Source organism: Ricinus communis, chromosome 6 (assembly GCF_019578655.1).
Source record: "Ricinus communis isolate WT05 ecotype wild-type chromosome 6, ASM1957865v1, whole genome shotgun sequence".
NCBI lineage: Eukaryota > Viridiplantae > Streptophyta > Magnoliopsida > Malpighiales > Euphorbiaceae > Ricinus > Ricinus communis.
The window spans coordinates 23,394,149-23,412,534 of NC_063261.1; the positions used below are offsets into that span (position 1 = coordinate 23,394,149).

Consider the following 18,386-nt stretch of genomic DNA (forward strand, 5'->3'; position numbering starts at 1 on the left):
ACAAGAAACACAACAAAATTCACCGACCGAATCCTCCCCAATTTTCTGTCCAAATCCATTTTATTATTATTATTATTATTATTATTACTGTTTTTCTTCTTATCCAATAAACCGAAAATTTCGAGGACTTACTTGGCCAAAAAGCAACAAACTCAAGGATATAATCGTCTTTTTAGAATTCTCATCTTGTACTTATTTCATATCTAAAGTCCTTCCTTTCTCCATTTCTTGCGCTATATTCTTTCAAATCCTTTTTGGGCTTTTGCTTCCAACAACAAAACCAGCATCTTTTCTCCTCCTTCTCCACCACCACCTCCGGCCATCGAGTCATATAAGTTTTTTCCAGAAGAGCAAAAGAGAATCGGAACTATTTCTATTGTTTGTAAATTCTGTTTCGTAATTTATATAATACATATATGAAAGAAAATCAGAATCAGTGATTAATTGTGTTTTGATGAATTCAAAACGGTGACGTTTTGTCGTTTCCAATTGAATTGAATTACAACAATACATAATTCGGAATTGTTTTCGTTTTCCTGCCAATTCCACAAATTCATTTTAATTGATTGTTGATGTTTTTGGTTATTGGAGAAGACAACGACGACGGAGATAACAAGAACCACGTCGTTTTGAGTTTTTAACCTTGAAAGAAGAAGAAGAAGAAGAAGAGATGTGTGCAGCAACGGCGACGGGGGAATGGTGGGGTAGGGGGATAACGGGGCAGATCGGAGGAGGATATAGCCATGAAAGCGAGCATGATTTAGCTCTTATGGTTAGTGATTTTCTTGAAAACGGTGGTAGTAGCGGTCCCGATTCTTGGTGTAGTAGCGACAGCGACTCCGGTTTCTCCGATCTTCACTTTCTCGCCGATAAAATTTCGGTAATATTTATTATTTATTTCAATTAGTTTTCAGCTAATTATTTGTGAATATGTTGTTACTATATAAATATTTTGCTTACCTGGGATAACAAGGAAATATATATTATGGAAAAGTTATAAATGATGATTTTAAGTTAAAGAAACTCATTATATGCTATAGTATCACTTTTTCGAGAATTATTTATAGTCGATTTTTTTAAATGATAAAAAAGAAAAGAAATTTAGGCATTATTTTTTTGTTCAATTGCAGATATTGCATTATTGTTTCTTGATTGTAGCAGTAATTTAGCTGATTAAGTCTTGTAGTTGTCACTATCTTTTTTAATTACTGAAAACAATCTGCAATTGTTAACTTCTTGAAATGTTACATGGGTTTCTCTTGGTGTTTGATTTAATGAAGAATTTCAGGAGTAGTATTATAATTATTGTAGCTATCTGGTAGCTAATTTATGAGAGCCACAGCTATTTAGTATTTATCAAGACCAATTGACAACTAGCGTATCACTTTTTTCTCCATGTCTACTAAACCTTCAGAATTGTATAATTCATTCTAGAAATTACTTTGAGGAATGTTCTTGAAGAGATCTTATATGTTTCCTCTTAGATTCTTTGCAGCTTTGCTAATAACTAATGTTAATACTTTCATGTCACTTTTTAATATACTATGTTCCTTTTGATGTCCTCTTTGTGGAAGTAATCCATAAGAATTTTGGTTAGTTGATATGCTTGTACCAGTAAGGTTGGGATCCTGAACTAAGAGTTGGGTAATCATGACTATCAGGGAGTTAATATTAAGACAACCCAAGATCATACATCATGTGTGCTTGTTCCCTCTATAATTAATGAATTCATTTTCTCATTTATAGTATGCCCTTCTGTTTTTCGTGGTTCCGTTTTAATGAGGTTGGTAACTGGTATCTTGAGCATTTTACAGTTGCCTTTTTGGGTGATGCCTTATTTAGAATAAATATTTTTGCTAAACCTCGTTGATGTGCTGCACTGATTACTTTTCCTTTGTTTTCCTCATTAATGAGAATCTCCTAATCTTTCAATGAAATTATTGCATCATTGCAGTTTTATAGACACTCAGTGACTCAGTATGAGAGTGACTTGCTGTCATTGGTTCAGTCTCTTCTGGTATCCATTAAGGAAGCAGACCTTCACCTTGTTAAGTCAGGGTCATGTAATGCCAGTTGCATCAGATTTTCTTTGGTAAAGCTGTTGAGACTTGCTGGTTATGATGCTGCTGTATGTGTATCCAGGTGGCAGGGTGGCAGCAAGGTCCCTGGAGGTATGCAATATAAAGATTTTTTTTTTTTTTTTTTTCTGCTTATGCTATTCACTTGCCTGATCTGTGGATTATATGTACAATGAATATCAATGATGTTTGTTCTTCTAAATATTCGTTCACAGATATGCTTGTGTTTACTTTATGAAGAGTAATTTGTGCGTCTACTCTGCCCTGAAATTATATTGTTGCTGTATAGCAGGGGATCACGAGTATGTTGACGTGGTTAACGGCAATATCAATATCGGTGGAAGTTCTGAGCGTCTGATTATTGATATCGACTTTCGGAGTCATTTTGAAATAGCAAGAGCTGTTGATTCTTATGACAGAATATTGAAGTCACTTCCGGTTGTTTATGTGGGCTCCTTGAACAGGCTGAAGCAGTATCTTCAAGTGATGGTTGAAGCTGCTAAATCATCTCTTAAACAAAACTCAATGCCTCTCCCTCCATGGAGATCTCTTGCTTACTTGCAAGCAAAGTGGCATTCGCCATATCAGAGGCATTTAAGCCCAGATGAGCAAGATTTTAGCAGCATCAACTCTTCTGACCACAAGCAGTGCTGTGAACATTTAAAGAGGCTGCAGTCTTCTCTCCAATCTGAAATGGAAGAAGAACGACTCCTGAAGCCCATCAATACAGATAATAACTGGAGAATGAAACGCGAGAGGCGGAGACATTCCCTGTTGAGGGGTCTTTGAAGTGTATAGAAATTTTGCCTGGGAATTGCATGTTCCCTTTGTGAGAGAGTAATTGTACCGCGGCTTTCATGTTTAGTGATTCTTTTTCCACAGATGAATAAGTGTCAACCATAACAAAGTCCAATTTTATTCGGAGGACGTAAAAGACAATAACACGTCATATTTGGAGTCAATACATATATTTTTCATATTTTGTGCATTGGCAGCAAGTGATAGTATCAGGTCTTGAGAAATGCTGAGCGCAGCCTCTGGGGAAACCTGTCAGTACTTCAACTTCTCCAAGGTGCTTTATCCCATCGGCTGTTTTTTTTTCTTTTCTTCTTCTTTAAGTTTCATCTTGAACGTATTCCTAGCCTTCTATTTTATGGGCCAAGGAATTTTCGTTCTCCATTTCTTTTCCTTCTCTTTTGCTGATCAATATGTTTCTTGTTGAAATATTGAGTGGAATGTATTTGAAAGTCAAAATTAAAGGCTGCTTGGGCGATATACAGTACAAGTTAATAATGATATAGTTGGTTCTGGTAGTTTTGTCTTCTCTATCTAATTGAGCTTTGTTATTTCTGGATGTGAAGAAATGGGAAATGGACCGTTTCAAGAGCCGAATATCTCTTTTCTGTTTTAAATGTTCGTTTTCATCACATTTCCCATGTGAAATAAAAATGGAAGTAGCGTCGTGCTGTACTCAGATTCCTTGCATTACATGATGACCCATTGGCACCAGAATGACGGACAATGAGCTGGCAGATGAAGGTAGTCAGGAAGGCTGCTTTATTTATTTACTTCTTGTTTGATTTAGTATTTGCCGACTCTGGCTTATCTGGATATCTTTATAGGATGAGGTATCCCTTAAAAGTCACAAATTATACCTTAAAACTCTGGAAGTAAGCTATTGTGTTTAACTTAAAACAAGAAAACACGAAAAGAAAAAGGATCTCAGAGGAAACTGAAAATTCTGATTGTGCACAACTGTTTGCCAGCTCTTATTTACTAAAAATTGCTTTTGGTTTTAGATGTTTTGTTCAGGTCTGTTATGAAGCTAACAAGAGTATCAGTATCATTGCCACAATCACACACAAGTGCAGTGTTTACTTTTAGTAACTTTTGTTTAAATTAGGGGTTGTTTCTTTTTGGGTCTAAGAATACAATGTTCACACTAATTTTTATCTTTTTGTTCTTTTATTTTTTCGGTTACTTGTTTAGCACACTCTAATTTAATGTAGCCAAAAGAAAAATAAAAGTTGACATTGGTGATCAATAAACAATAATACTGGTGGTGGATATTATATATATATATATGGGTTTCCATTGAAATCCATGTGAGTTTAAATGTCCTTTTTAGCAATCCAAACCCCCACATGGGATATCACTTGCCATTGTTGTTTATACAAGAAGCAAAAGAGGAACTTTTGTTTGTTTATGTATTATTTGGTTGGTAAAGAAGGGAAGCAGGCAAGAAGATTCGAATACAGAGATTAAGAAGCGTATATACAACGGATGAGTCTTTATATAGTTACATTATACCCTTCCACGTATTCAAACTGATTAAACCAAAAGGAGAATGGGATAGACTTTATTACACTCTCTTTTACTAGACAAAAATCTTCTAGCTAATAGTATCCAATATCATATATAAAAATTAAAATATGATGGGGAATGACAAATAAATTTACTAAAAAAAGTCTTATGATTAATGTTATTAATATTAGTCAATTTAATTTTTTACTAAGTTAATAAAATTTTTAATTAAAAAATAATAATATAAAATAATATCTATATAAAAATAGAATACTAAGAGATTATAAAGAAAATTATATATAAAATAAAAAAAGAACACAACGGAAAAATAAAACAAAGACACAAAAATTTTATATAAAAGAAAACACAAAGGAATAATAAAATGCAACGAAGAATAAAAGGCTACATATGGTTTAATGGAGATGAAGTTTATACAAAAAATAGATAGGGCCGGCTTAACACTCTTTGTGACAATAGACTAGATTTAATTTTTGGAATTTAAACAATTTTTCTTCACATTATTATCACGAGCATTTTTAATATTAATACATAATATAATTTTTTGGTTTAAGGTACATTAACAAGTTAAGAAAACATATTACTTATAAATTATTTAAAATATTTTAAAAACTAAAATTCTATATATATGTCACGACCCCACCCGTGGGCCCGTGACCGGCACTAGGGAATGGGTAGGCTTAAGGCCACCGAAACCCGTAGTAAGCCTGACACTCACTGATTTAAACAAATCTCATCTCAAATTAATATTATTAAAACCATAAATTATCTTAATAGCTATATTCTACATAAATACTTGGTTTGCCGGGAAAAACTAGGGCGAGACCAAGCTCGGAAAATTTACAACTTATACATTTACTATTACTACTCACGGAGAATCTAAGATTTACCAATTTACATACCAAATCAAATACATCACCCGATGATGAAGGAGTTTGAATAAGAGTCATGGAGAACTAACGATCACGAATCCTGAAAAAATATAAATGGAGACTCGGTCTAGAGTGAGTTAAAATCAAATAATCCTGGGGACTATTGCATTCTTCTCGGAAAACATAGATTATTCAAATCAGATATCAAACCATACTATAATCATACCCTACTATTTCCTTCACATAAAATATTAATCATTCGAATCAAAATATCAACCATGCACGTAAATACAATCCATATTATAATCATACCATAATAAATAAATAAATGAATAAATAAAAATATATTTTTACTTTTACGGGACGAGTGGCTCAGTAGAACCCTAAACCCCAAAATCTAGTAGCCATTCGGCTCTCTTAATCCAATAAGACTGGCCCCGAGAGCAATGCTCGACCAGGGACCTTACCCACCTCGCCACTTAAATATCCAAATAAGAAATCTAGTAGCCATTCGGCTCTCTTAATCCAATAAGATCGCGCCCCGAGAGCAATGCTCGACCAGGGACCTTACCTCCACCGTCACTTAAGTATCCAAATAAGCCGAGAGCAATGCTCGACCAGGGACCTTACTTACGGCAATTTACACAAATCAGCCCAGAGAGCCATGCTCGACCAGGGCAAACCCATAAATATCTTATTACATATCCATGATTATTACCGGCAGACGTCCGATGTAACCCATCAAAGGCATGTTCTACAAGCCACATTTCCCAAATCGCAATCACCACATTTAATAAATATCATTGTCTAATGAAATCATTCAACACATATCAAAATAAAGATTAAAAGTTTAGGATAAGGCAACGTGCAATTCGTGTCGACAGAATAATAATATCTGTATTATTATAACGTTACTAATAATAATATTTATATTATTTTCAATAATTAATAGTCCAGTGAAATCATTTACGTTGCGATACTAATAACCATATTATGCATAAACTTTCAAAATAGCATATTAAATCAGACTTAGCAATAGTGCAATGATTAAATGACTTTAACTCACAGGTTTGGCGACCTCCTAGCTCTGCTCCGGTGCCTCGGTAGGAGCGAGCCGAACAGACAGATCATCTAATCACGGAAAACAATTTATCAATACGCTGAGACAATCGATCATTAATCCTAGGTCTAGACTCCTAGGACTGACTGTCTAAGAATCTCGACTCGGGAGAATTCTACCGAAAATCCGGCAGAACCTCCCCTACAACACGAACATTACCCCCCGTAAAAACGGGTCCAGGACCTGCCAGAAAAACACTCCAAATATCCAACAATTTAAACAACGGGAGTCGAGTCCCCAAACTTCACTATTTCCCGACCCCGCCACACAGCACAAAATACGAGGCGTAAATCGATGACAATTATTTTTGACTCACAAAAATCATCAAATACTCAATATAAACCATTAGACACAATTAAACCAAGAATTTCTAAAATTAACGGGCCAAAGATAATTACCGAGACGCTCGATCGCTCGGTCGACTCGCCTCCAGCCGCCGGATTCCGATCGACGATCCGAACACACCATCGGACTCACAACGACGCTACCGATGACGATCCCTCGCCCGATTTTCTGATCCGACACCCGACCATCCGGAGAGATTTGCGAACGATCACGGCCGATTTGCAAACGAAGCCCGATCGCCACGAAACTGGTGCCATCGCGAAGCTTGAGATGAGGAGAGTCGGGATATGTCCTCCGATCATCCATCCTCCGCCGGAGCTCGCCGGAAAAGCCCAAAAACGCGGCTGCCCCCATTATCTCTCTCCACCGGATCTTCCGTCTCCGGCCACCACAGCGCCGCTAAAGAAAGCTCGCCGGTAGGAGCCGATCGCCACCCAACTCGGCCGCCAACAACGCCGGAACACGCTTGGCCGCCGCCGCTGCGGCCGCTGCCGCTCCGTCGACCGCCCACGCCCGACGGCCGCCGCCTTCCTCCCTTCTTCTTCGGCCATCGCCTCTCTCTCTCTCCGATCTACTTTCTCTCTCCCCGATTTCTTTCCCTTCAATACTCGACATTTGACCCCTGAACTTTTCTTTATTACAATTTGGTCCCTCAACTTCCTTAATTACTTACAATTTCATCCTGCAGAATTCCAATTTGACCCCCAAACTTCTTTTTAGCCTTTCAATTAAGCCCTTAACTATTTAATTTGGGCCAAAACCGAATTATTGAAAATACACAATTACAAAAATACCCCTGACCGACATATTTATTTACGAAAATACCAAACTCACAAATTTCCATTAAAACCCCATAAAAATAACATTATACTTTTAATCCTTATTCCAAAATAATCCTCCAATTAAATCCTACACACAATTAAATTAAATAATCAATTTCCAACTCAAAATGTAATACTACTAATCAATTATAATACCAATTTTCTCAAAATTCTTTTATAAAAACATCCCTTACAATTTCTATCATAATTTTCCAATATATAATTTTATTTATATAAATATGCATTTGGAAAAATTTGAATAACCAAAATATAATCATTTCTCAAATAGTTTACTTGAATAAAAATAAAGCTAAAATTAACTTAAATAAAAACTCACTATTAAATATATATTAAAAAAAAAATTCCGGGTGTTACAATATATATATTAGAAAAGATATTTGAAACCCTTAAACTTTTTGAAGCCTTAGGCATAGGCCCAACACTGAAAATATGACAATAAAAAAATAAAAAAATCATACAAATTCTATATAAAAAGAAAAGGAAAACACAATGAATAGTAAAACAATGATAAATATATAAAAAAAACAACGAAATAATAAAACACAACAGAGAAAAGTGTGAAGATATTAGGGAATGAACATTAAAAGAGTACATATGGTACTTATCACTAAAATAATTCTGCTATCACTTCATCATGCATATTTCCATGAATTCTTGGCTTGAGTTATGTTTTAAAAGCATTGATATTAATAGCCCCTCAATTTCTTTTTCTTTTATTTTCATTAAGGATATATATGTATGTATATATATAAATCGTGAAATGTGAATTTTCATAGATAGAAATTATGATATTTAAATTATAAATCAATAATGTAATTCCTACACTTTAAGGTTTTGTAATAATGAGATAAATATAAAATATTTGTCTAGATATAATAACAAAAGGTGACTGAATATATCGTGTTGAAAAATGTAACAATAAAAGAAATGATAGAGTCGTTTTATAGTACGTATTAACTTATGTAAATGAAAATAAATAGAAAAATATAATATATTTGTGAGATAGACATTCACTTAAGAGTAAATGAATATTTAATTTTTTTGAAATAATGAATTTTTAAATTTAATGAATTATATTTAGCAAAAAAAATATCTTGACAAGCTTAGTAAAATGAAGTTTCAATATTGATTATTGAGTTTAATAATAAATCAACCTATTATTGACAGTTTATTAGTTAATTTAATTATGAGAATTACAAAAATTCATAAATTTAACTTCATTTAGGCATATTTATAAAAATTAGTGAATCAAATGAAATATGCAGTTGTAAAAAGCATGATATGATCATTCCATAATACATATTGATTCATATAACTTAAAACAAATTAAAAAAAATATAAACTGTATTCGGAGAAGAGCAATTCACCTCTGACCATCAAATGAAATGTGAATAACCCGTCCTCCTCTCTTTGAAACAAAGGGTGCTTCCGGTTCTGTCGGTGCTTGAAACAATTTTGTCTTCTCCATATTACTATATCTCTAAAGTCAATAATTTTCTATGAGGAACTACTGAACTCAATCACTTCACGTTACTCTTCAGTTTTCGTTGAGGTCTATCCCTGTAGAGGTACTCAATTTGGATCGTTGATCGATTTCTAGGTTTCGTCGTAAACCTAATTGGTTACTTCCAATTCACGTGAAATCAATAGTTCAAACCGCACTCAAAGGTAGGGCATTTCCCATTTTTATAGGAACTTCGTACGGGAAATAATGGTATCTCCAATTATAGCCCCTCCGGGATGTAAAATATATCTCTTCTCACCATCCCCATAGTGTATGAGACAAATGTATGCATTTCGATTAGGGTCGTATTCTATGGTTACGATTCTCCCATATATGTCTTTTTCATTCCGTCGAAAATTGATTTTACAGTATAGACGCTTATGACCTCCCCCTCTATGCCTTGCGGTAATGATTCCTCTGGCGTTACGGCCTTTACCACAACGATGTTGTCCATAGATCAAATTATTTCGTGTATTTCGTGTATTGGATTTCACTTGACTGTCTATGGCTCCATTGCGTGTGCTCGGGGTAGAAGTTTTATATAAATGTATCGCCATGCTATTAAGTATTTTGATTTAAGTTCTTTTCTTTCTAAGAGGTGGAATAGAATAACCCGGTTGAAGAGTAATGATCATACGTCTGTAATGCATTGTATGTCCCATAATAGGTCTCATTCTTCTACCCTTTCCCGGGAGTCGATGGCTATTCATAGCTATTATCTTGACACCAAAGAAGAGTTCGACCCAATGCTTTATTTCTGTCCTAGTTGATCCTGATTCGACATTAAAAGTATATTGATTTTTCCCCAATAACCGAATACTTTTATCTGTAAATACTGCATATTTGATTCCATCCATAAATCTATTTTCTTCCCTATGAGTTCTAGTCTCAATAAGAATGCTAGTTCTTATATTTACTAAATAAATATAGAATGACATTCTTGAAAAAATAGAATTTTATTTAAAAATATAATTATATAAGTTTTTAACTAAAATTCTAACATAATTAATATTTTACAAAATTAGCTAATAAAAAAGATCAAACGAAAATCATATTTCATACTTAGAGATTATTTTAATATTTGACGATATTTTATCATATGATTAATTTTGGCTTTATTTGAACAATTAAATATCAACTTGATCTATCTTAAAAAAAATAAAAAAAAATAAACTTGGTCTATAAAGTATAAAAAGATGCAATTTAATATAGACTCGCAACATAAAATATATGATTAATAAAAAAATCTTAAGTACTTGAGATATAGATTTCTATTTGAATTGTATATCTTATTGAATTAATAAAAAAAATTACTAAAAATAACTTGAATAGGTAATTCAAAAATAAAGAAGATTTAATCCATTCAATTAATGAGAACATTTTGTCAAAAAAGTACAAGTTTTTTTGTGTTCTTATAATATGAGTCTAAGTGCAAACCTTCTTTAACTTTCAAATTAATGTATACAAGAATTATATGAAAAGAATACAGTATATATAATAAATTAATAATTTATAAGTTCAATTATTAACATTTACGTACAACATAAATGGAGAAAAAACTAGTAACATAAAAAATATTTATAATTAATACCATTTTAGTATAAGCTTAATTGTATAAGTTCAACTATATTAGAATTCTAAATCAATAATGATTTTAATCCTATAAAGTAAGATTTTAATTATATCTTTTAATATTATATAAATTAACAAATTAATTTTTTAATTATATAATAATTTCTAATCATTATGTAAACTACCTAGACTCTTACTTATATATCTTATTTACCTGAATTAGTTAAATTAATACTTCTATTCTTTTCTTTTTCAAATAATTTGACTCGTGTGATTTGCTATCCTTTATATATTTTATATAACAACTATATATACACGTAGGGCTGTAATTAAGTCGCAAAAGTAAGAAAATAGAAGTAAATATAAAGCATCAAACACTTGAAACACAGATTTTAGTACTAACAACAAAGTAAGTTCTGCAAGACAATCCATTAAAAGAAACACTTCATAAAGATGTCTGTTGCATCTTTGTCTCGATTATTAATAGAAACTTACTCTCAAAGGAGATACTAAACATATATTGAAACTCCAAATGTGCAATAGTTTCTTCTTGGATGCAACTTCTCCATCAAATGATTGAGCACATACTTGCACATTTGGCCTTCCTGAAATTAAATTAATCAAATCAATACAATGCTTAACATAATTCCTTTTCTTTTTTTATAAACAAAGAAGCCCCAAAAGAAAAACATATACCAGAAATGTTTAAAAGCTATGATTTAGCTAATCAAAAGAGTGCATAAAGAATTGGACATCATCAGGATCTTAATTACCTTATGGATCACTTGTCGAGAACAATTAAACCTGTCTGTTCCCAAGCAATAAGAACTTCATCCTGGCTTCGGTACAGACGCCCTGAAGGATCATAGTAGTACTGCACAGCAATGTCATTTGAAGAATATAATTATTGTTAGGGTAATATACTTTTAGGAATGCTGCCTTAAATTTATATATCATGTTGTAGTAGAATGATTACTACTGCAGCTGAATAAAATCTCATTAATTTGTATCTTTGATTTTTATACTTAATTTGCTCGTGAAAAAACTTGTTTAAATAAACAAATATGAGAGATCTAATTTGACTAGAATATAACCTTGCTATAGTACTTAGGTTGGGCATGAATTTCTAGATATCCTACTATGTATGTCCCAAAATTCAGCCAAATTAAGGTCTATCAATTGTTAATCACATATGTATTTTTCTTTTTAAGAAAAAATTATTTTTAATTTAAATTTATTATTTATTATCTATAATTCAAATTGGGAAATGCTAATTATTACAATTCTATTTTCTATAATCCTTTTCTATGAAAATTGTGAAAGTAATTCACCTTTTTACCATGAGAGTTTGAACCTAAGTAGTTAGGCTTTAGGCAGATAAAATTGATGGATCTTAAAATGTGAAAATATTTGAATCTAATTAGTTTTGAGTAAACAACTAATATTGAAAATTGTGCTAACATCCTCATTCAACTAAAGGAATAGCCATATAAGATGTTGAAGCCAAACATGCACAAAAAAGAAAAAAAAAGACTTCTTAGAAAAGAAAAGACTGATTTTCATTTTCATATATGTAAATCATTTAATATATACTGTTTTCCTTTTTTGAGAGATTTAACATATCTGCTATTCTTGATGAAAATAGTTCATATCCTTTTCAAGTCATTTTAATAAATTTCAATTAGAAAAGATCTAGCAATTTCAGGAATCAGTATAGATCCACTAACCCTTTTGTAGAATAAATCTCAAGAAATGATTAATTGAATCCAAAGTTTTCAAAAATCAAATAACCTTATTAGTTTCTCTCTTACAACATCAATTAATTAATCAAACAAGTAGTAAACTGTTGCACTTTTACATAAAATAAAAACCATTCCATCAGTTTATCCAAATCCTAAAATGAATTGATATAAAAAAAAGACAAGAAAGAAAACCAACTATATCACCCCTCAAACCCTAATTAATTTAACATAATTAAAGAAATGAAAATCAGGCAAGAGGTTGTATGATCTCACAAAGTAATATCACATGATATATATATATAGAGAGAGGGAGAGCGAGAGAGGTCCGATACCCTATAAATCCTGCCATGATCCATGACCCTTTCCTCACCAAGCCAACCAGGAAGCAGCCAGCCATAGCCATGAGAAGTGTTGTCATGAAGGGTGCGTATACTACCTGGATTTGGTGGTTTTCTTTGTCGGCGACGCTCAATGTTCGCCAAGGTTTTCATTGTTTCTGGCGATCTTTTGTAGGTGCCACCCTGATAATAGCTAAGAAAGGAAGGCGTACCAACTTGCCTTTTCTTCTGATGATGACCTTGTTCAACAGTGCCAGTTTCACTGTCACTGGTCTTCTTCTCCATTTTTGTTGATGACTCAGATGTAACTTCGTCTCTGACCTCCATTGCCCTTTTCTTACCCTTCTTCATGGTTTTGCTTTCTCCACTTCTCTCCATTTTTCATAAACTGCACACAGTTTCTTGAATGAAGCTAATTAGAGAGTGAAAAGGGTTTAAATAAGGTCAAGTTAGCTCTCTCTTTATTAGGTTTAGTGCTTTCTAGCTATCCCTATATTTTTCTTTTTTCTTAATTGTTGCATGGATTAGTCCAATTCTTATCATTTGGGTCCTCGTAAGCATTTAGAATAGTGAAGTGTTTATTTTTATTTTTCTTCTTATATAAGTGTTCACAAATTAGGTTTTATATCATTTATTAAAAAATTTCAAATATATAAAGTTTGTATTGTTGTGGGAGAATTTCAATTCACAATGCTTCAAATTCGAAGGATGGATTTTATAATTTTTCATAATGGTGAAAATCTTATACATTTTTTTTTCTATTGATGCAATAGTTTTTCATAAAGAAACCAATTCTCTAAGGAATCAATATTTACCTCCTAATTAATCTTGATAATGGGTTACATATATAGCCCGTACGTCTATTTTCTTTCTTTCTTTTCTTTAAAGAAAATTTCTTGTGTATATTTAGCATTTTATAATCGTTACTCTTTAATAATTAAATAACTATTAATTTTAATATGCTTCGAAAAAAATAATAAGACAAATTTAAAGTAAAAACAAGCAAGCACGTCGAAAATTGTATGCGCAAAGCCATGCATCTTACGTAATTTAAGATAAAAATATAAAACTTCTATAATTGTAATGGATTTGTGACACGTGTTAATTTTGATCTATAATATAATTAATAAAGGAATCATCATTTGTCAGCTATCAGAAGCAGATTGCAAAGAGAATTTAAAAGACACGTGTATTAGTTTTTTAAGAAAACAAATAAATACTTCATTAGTTGATTGCCGACCGACAAAGATACATCGATATTAATGAACTCTACTAAAGTTGTTATTCTAATTATGTTATCACATCTTATCAAATAAAATTTTATACGTACTTCTCAATATTAATTCATATAAAAGTTAACGAATAGTTCGATTTTTCCTCAATGGCGATAAGGGGAAAGAAGCCCTCGCTAAGGCGGGATGGATTGCAGCTCCATTATGAGCTTCTCTTCAGAGTTTCAAGATTTTTGACGAGGTTTTATTAATCGTTATTGACCTTTTTTCCAAAAGTATTTATGAGCAAGTAAAATAATATATTCTTTGGTTTTAAGTTAGATGGTAGTGAAGTAATTCAAGAGGAAGAAGAAGAAGAAGTAGAAAGAAAAAGATGATGGAGCACTTGAAAACTTGTTTTAAATTTGTTACTTTTCACAATATTATGATAAGAAGTTTGGAGAGTTAGTGAGAATTAGTAGTAAAATTAAAGGGTCAAAATGTAAAAGGAAGTGCGCAAAAATGTTAAAAATGTGATTTGGACAAAATAAAAGGTAATGAAAGAAAATCCCAGTAGAAATTTGTTGTCACCTGACTCCATTGGATTCTGTAATAAATATGTAACCGTTTTTGTACAGAAATGCTGAGGTGTCCCAGTTCTCTCCTACTCACAATTAACCATTTAACTCATTTTTGCATCCTTACTAATCTTCAAAATCTTTTACTAACTTTCTTGCCCCAAATGAAATACCTATTTTGGTATTGAGAACTCAGAATCAGATACGTAAAACATACCCCTATATTACTATCTTCTATTTTTCATTTTTATTTTTTTTTATTATCAAATTTCATTTTTATCGATGGCGGCGGACAAATTATTTTTTTATTATTTTTAATAAATAAATATTAATATATTATTTAAAAAGTTTTATTATGAGGATTGTGATGGGATTTATTGAATTCTCATTCTATCAAAATAATGAAAAAACAGAAAAATTTAATATGATTTTTAAACAATTAAATTTATTAAAAAACATTTATGAAATCAATATGTGATTTGGTACCACGGAATGGAGCGTACTTTTTTTAAAATTATAAAAATAAATTTCTCTAAATATTTTTTTTGATATTTACTATTTTTTTTTCTATATCAAAATTACTTATAAATTTTTTACTAATTATATATTTATATTCTTCTCAAATAATAATTATTGTAAAATAATTATATAATCAGATGAATACAATTATTGCATAAGCAAATGTGGCTAGGTCTTTTCAATATTATTGAAATATTCGAGCCTCTAAATATATTTAATCAGTTTTTTAAGAGTTTTGCTAAAGTATTATTGTAGGACTGTATCATTATAAGTCTATTTTTTAATTATAAACTATTAATTAATATTATTTTAAATAGTTTATTTATTTTATATACTCTTCTATTAATATAAATTGTCAATAAATTTATATATAATTTTTAATTATTTATACGAACCAAAAATTTATAGTTGAATATTATAGTTATCAAATACTACTTTTAAATTTTAAAAATAAATAATTTTTTTAATAAATAAAAATAATATATTTAATTAATCAATAATTAAATACTATATATAATTGACTAATTTAATATTTAATTATATTAATAAATTATTAAAATTAAATAATATTAATATTTATTATATGATACCACATTAGAATGATTTTTTTTTTTCTTATGGGGGGTAACATAATTCAAACTTTATCCAAAAACAGAGTCATACCAAGCCGGTTTTATCTGTCTATTAATGGCCATTTCTCATTTGTCCAAATATTCATACTTCCACATTGTGCTTACCCATTTTACCCTCATTCCACATTGTCTTGCCCATTTCTAAATAATCCTCCACTTAATTAATTTATAGCCAATGCATCCATCTTCAAGAATCTAAATAGGAAAAGGACAAAGAGTTGGTGGCAAACTAGCTATGACCACCAAAACTCATCACCGCCATCTCCTCCTCCTTATCTCCACCTTCTTCCACCTCTCAACCACCATTTTTGCCATTGGTGTCAACTATGGCACTCTTGGCAATAACCTGCCACCACCATCTCAGGTTGCTAAATTTATCAAAACTCAAACAATAATCGATAGCATCAAGATCTTTGACACAAATCCTGACGTTCTTCGTGCCTTTGCCAATACAGGCATTTCTGTTACAGTTACGGTTGGCAATGGGGATATTCCTGCTCTTGCCAATATAAATAATGCGCGTAGATGGGTTGTTGCTAATATTGCACCATTTTATCCAAGAACAAGGATTAATCGTATTGTTGTTGGTAATGAAATTCTTGCCTCTGCTAATAAGGCTTGGATTACTAATCTTGTTCCTGCCATGAGAAACATTCACAATGCTCTTCTTTCTGCCCGAATCAGAGGAATTCAGGTTTGAGCATTTTTAATCGCTTTCTCTTGTATGCATGTTTTACGCCTGAAATATAGTATCCTTAGACATTAGTAAAATTAGGAAAAAATGATCTTAATTTCTTCTGATGTGCTTGTGTTCATGCTAATTTTAAGTTTATTTTGGAACATGATCAGCAAAATTCGAGCTATATTTTTCATCATATCATACTTAATTCTTATTCCTTTGATGTATATACTATATATCTTAGGCATTAAATGAATAATTCGTGCTATCCCTTTTTTCTAATTAGACTATATATCTTAGATATTAAATGAATAATTTTTGGCCTTTGGCGTTGATTTTTTTTAAAGTAATCTTTTCGAGACTATATGCTGGTATAATACATATTAAGTTGCATAACTTTAGTAAAAATTATTTTCCATTTTTAATATAGGTCACAACTCCAAATTCTCTTGGCATACTGTCAATTTCCGAGCCACCAAGTGCAGGCCGATTCAGGAACGGGTTCGACCGAGTTATTTTTGCACCAATGCTTCAATTTCTACGTGAAACCAAATCACCTTTTATGGTTAACCCATATCCTTATTTTGGCTACTCTCCACAAATGGCAAACTATGCTCTATTCAAGCGCAATAGAGGCATACATGATAGATTCATTGGCATTACTTATTATAACATGTATGATGCAATGTTGGATGCTGTTTATTCTGCTATGAAAAAGTTAGGCTACGGTGATGTAGGTATTGTGGTGGGCGAGACCGGTTGGCCCTCACTCTGCGACCCGGGTCAACCTGCTTGTAGTGTGGAGAATGCGGCTTGGTTCAATGGGAATTTGATCAGACGAGATCACCAAAGAAGGGGTACCCCATTGATGCCGAACCGACGATTCGAGACATTTATATTCTCCTTGTTCAATGAAAATCTTAAACCTGGTCCGACCGCTGAGAGGAATTGGGGTTTGTTTAGGCCAGATTTTAGTCCGGTTTATAATATTGGGATTATGCACAATGGACAGGTTAGTTAATTTTTCTATGCTTTTACCCGCCTTAAATATTCTGAAATTCTGACAAGTATATATTGGCTTTTTCCTAAAGAAACTCGTGAATGACAGTGGGTCATATATGGTTTCCAAATCCAAACCTTGGTTTTAGATTGGATCTTGTTTTCCATTTGAACAAATATTCAGATAGCACATTGCACATCATTCTGATATCTTTTATGATGTACATGCAGCCAATTGGTGGTCGTCATGGTGGAAGAAATAGATGTGGACCAAGACCAGCACCAAGAGTAGGAGGAGGAAAGAGGTGGTGCGTGCCAAAGACAGGAGCCAATGATCAAGCATTACAAGCCAATATAAACTATGCATGCAGCCAGGGTGTGGATTGCAGGCCAATCCAGGCAGGTGGTGCCTGTTTTGATCCTAACAATGTGAGGTCACATGCATCTTTTATCATGAACTCTTTCTACCAAACCCATGGTCGCCAGGATTTCGCATGTGACTTTGCTCACACCGGTTTCCTTACTTCTCTTAATCCAAGTAAGTCCTGACAAACGTTTTTAATATTTTATGGCTGAATTAATTAAATATTCGCCAATGTTTTGTTTACATTGATTTTCTCGTGTGTTTATTCTTTTTCTTTCTAAATGTACAGGTCATGGCGCATGCAGATATCTCTAATACTGAAGGTTGATATTTAGAGGATGGATCAAGGCTCACTCTCTATTGAGATTCTTGAAGCAATTCTTATGTTTCATTTATCATTTCATTCTTTGAGAAAAAAAAAAAAAAGGTTAACGTCAAGGAAAGAGACCCTTTTCTCTAGTATGTAATCCACTGGTTAAAATTGCATATCAATTTTACCCCTAATGCAAAAACTTTGGGTGAAGAGTTAAAGAGCAAAGATGCCTCGTATGGAAAGGATAGATCAGAAGGGCAAAACCACCTCGTGGGTGGGTAAGAGAGGCAATCACTTATAGACATATTTCATGAAAAGATTATACTACAATAATACTAACATTTTGACATTTTTCA

The 18,386-nt window shown here is 32.2% G+C and overlaps 3 protein-coding genes across 4 annotated transcripts; 2 read left to right on the forward strand and 1 right to left on the reverse strand.

Moving 5' to 3' along the window:
• The first annotated feature begins 209 nt into the window (after positions 1-209).
• LOC8267779 lies at positions 210-3,391 on the forward strand. Of its 2 annotated transcripts, none has more exons than XM_015726410.3 (3): positions 210-880; positions 1,955-2,171; positions 2,368-3,391. In XM_015726410.3, the coding sequence occupies exons 1-3, from the start codon at positions 671-673 to the stop codon at positions 2,865-2,867; spliced, it is 927 nt and encodes a 308-aa protein (XP_015581896.2). In that variant the 5' UTR covers positions 210-670; the 3' UTR covers positions 2,868-3,391. The 2 variants fall into 2 exon arrangements, with proteins under 2 accessions (XP_015581896.2, XP_002530865.2); XM_002530819.4 differs by having other exon boundaries at positions 213-880; positions 2,371-3,391.
• A 7,627-nt stretch (positions 3,392-11,018) lies between these two features.
• LOC8267778 lies at positions 11,019-13,169 on the reverse strand. Its single transcript, XM_002530818.4, has 3 exons — positions 12,730-13,169; positions 11,429-11,529; positions 11,019-11,260 (listed from the first exon to the last, which is right to left on the reverse strand). The coding sequence occupies exons 1-2, from the start codon at positions 13,111-13,113 to the stop codon at positions 11,437-11,439; spliced, it is 477 nt and encodes a 158-aa protein (XP_002530864.1). The 5' UTR covers positions 13,114-13,169; the 3' UTR covers positions 11,019-11,260; positions 11,429-11,436.
• Positions 13,170-15,773: 2,604 nt separating this feature from the next.
• LOC8267777 (glucan endo-1,3-beta-glucosidase) lies at positions 15,774-18,386 on the forward strand. The gene is made up of 4 exons (XM_002530817.3): positions 15,774-16,369; positions 16,785-17,366; positions 17,585-17,891; positions 18,007-18,386. The coding sequence occupies exons 1-4, from the start codon at positions 15,911-15,913 to the stop codon at positions 18,030-18,032; spliced, it is 1,374 nt and encodes a 457-aa protein (XP_002530863.2). The 5' UTR covers positions 15,774-15,910; the 3' UTR covers positions 18,033-18,386.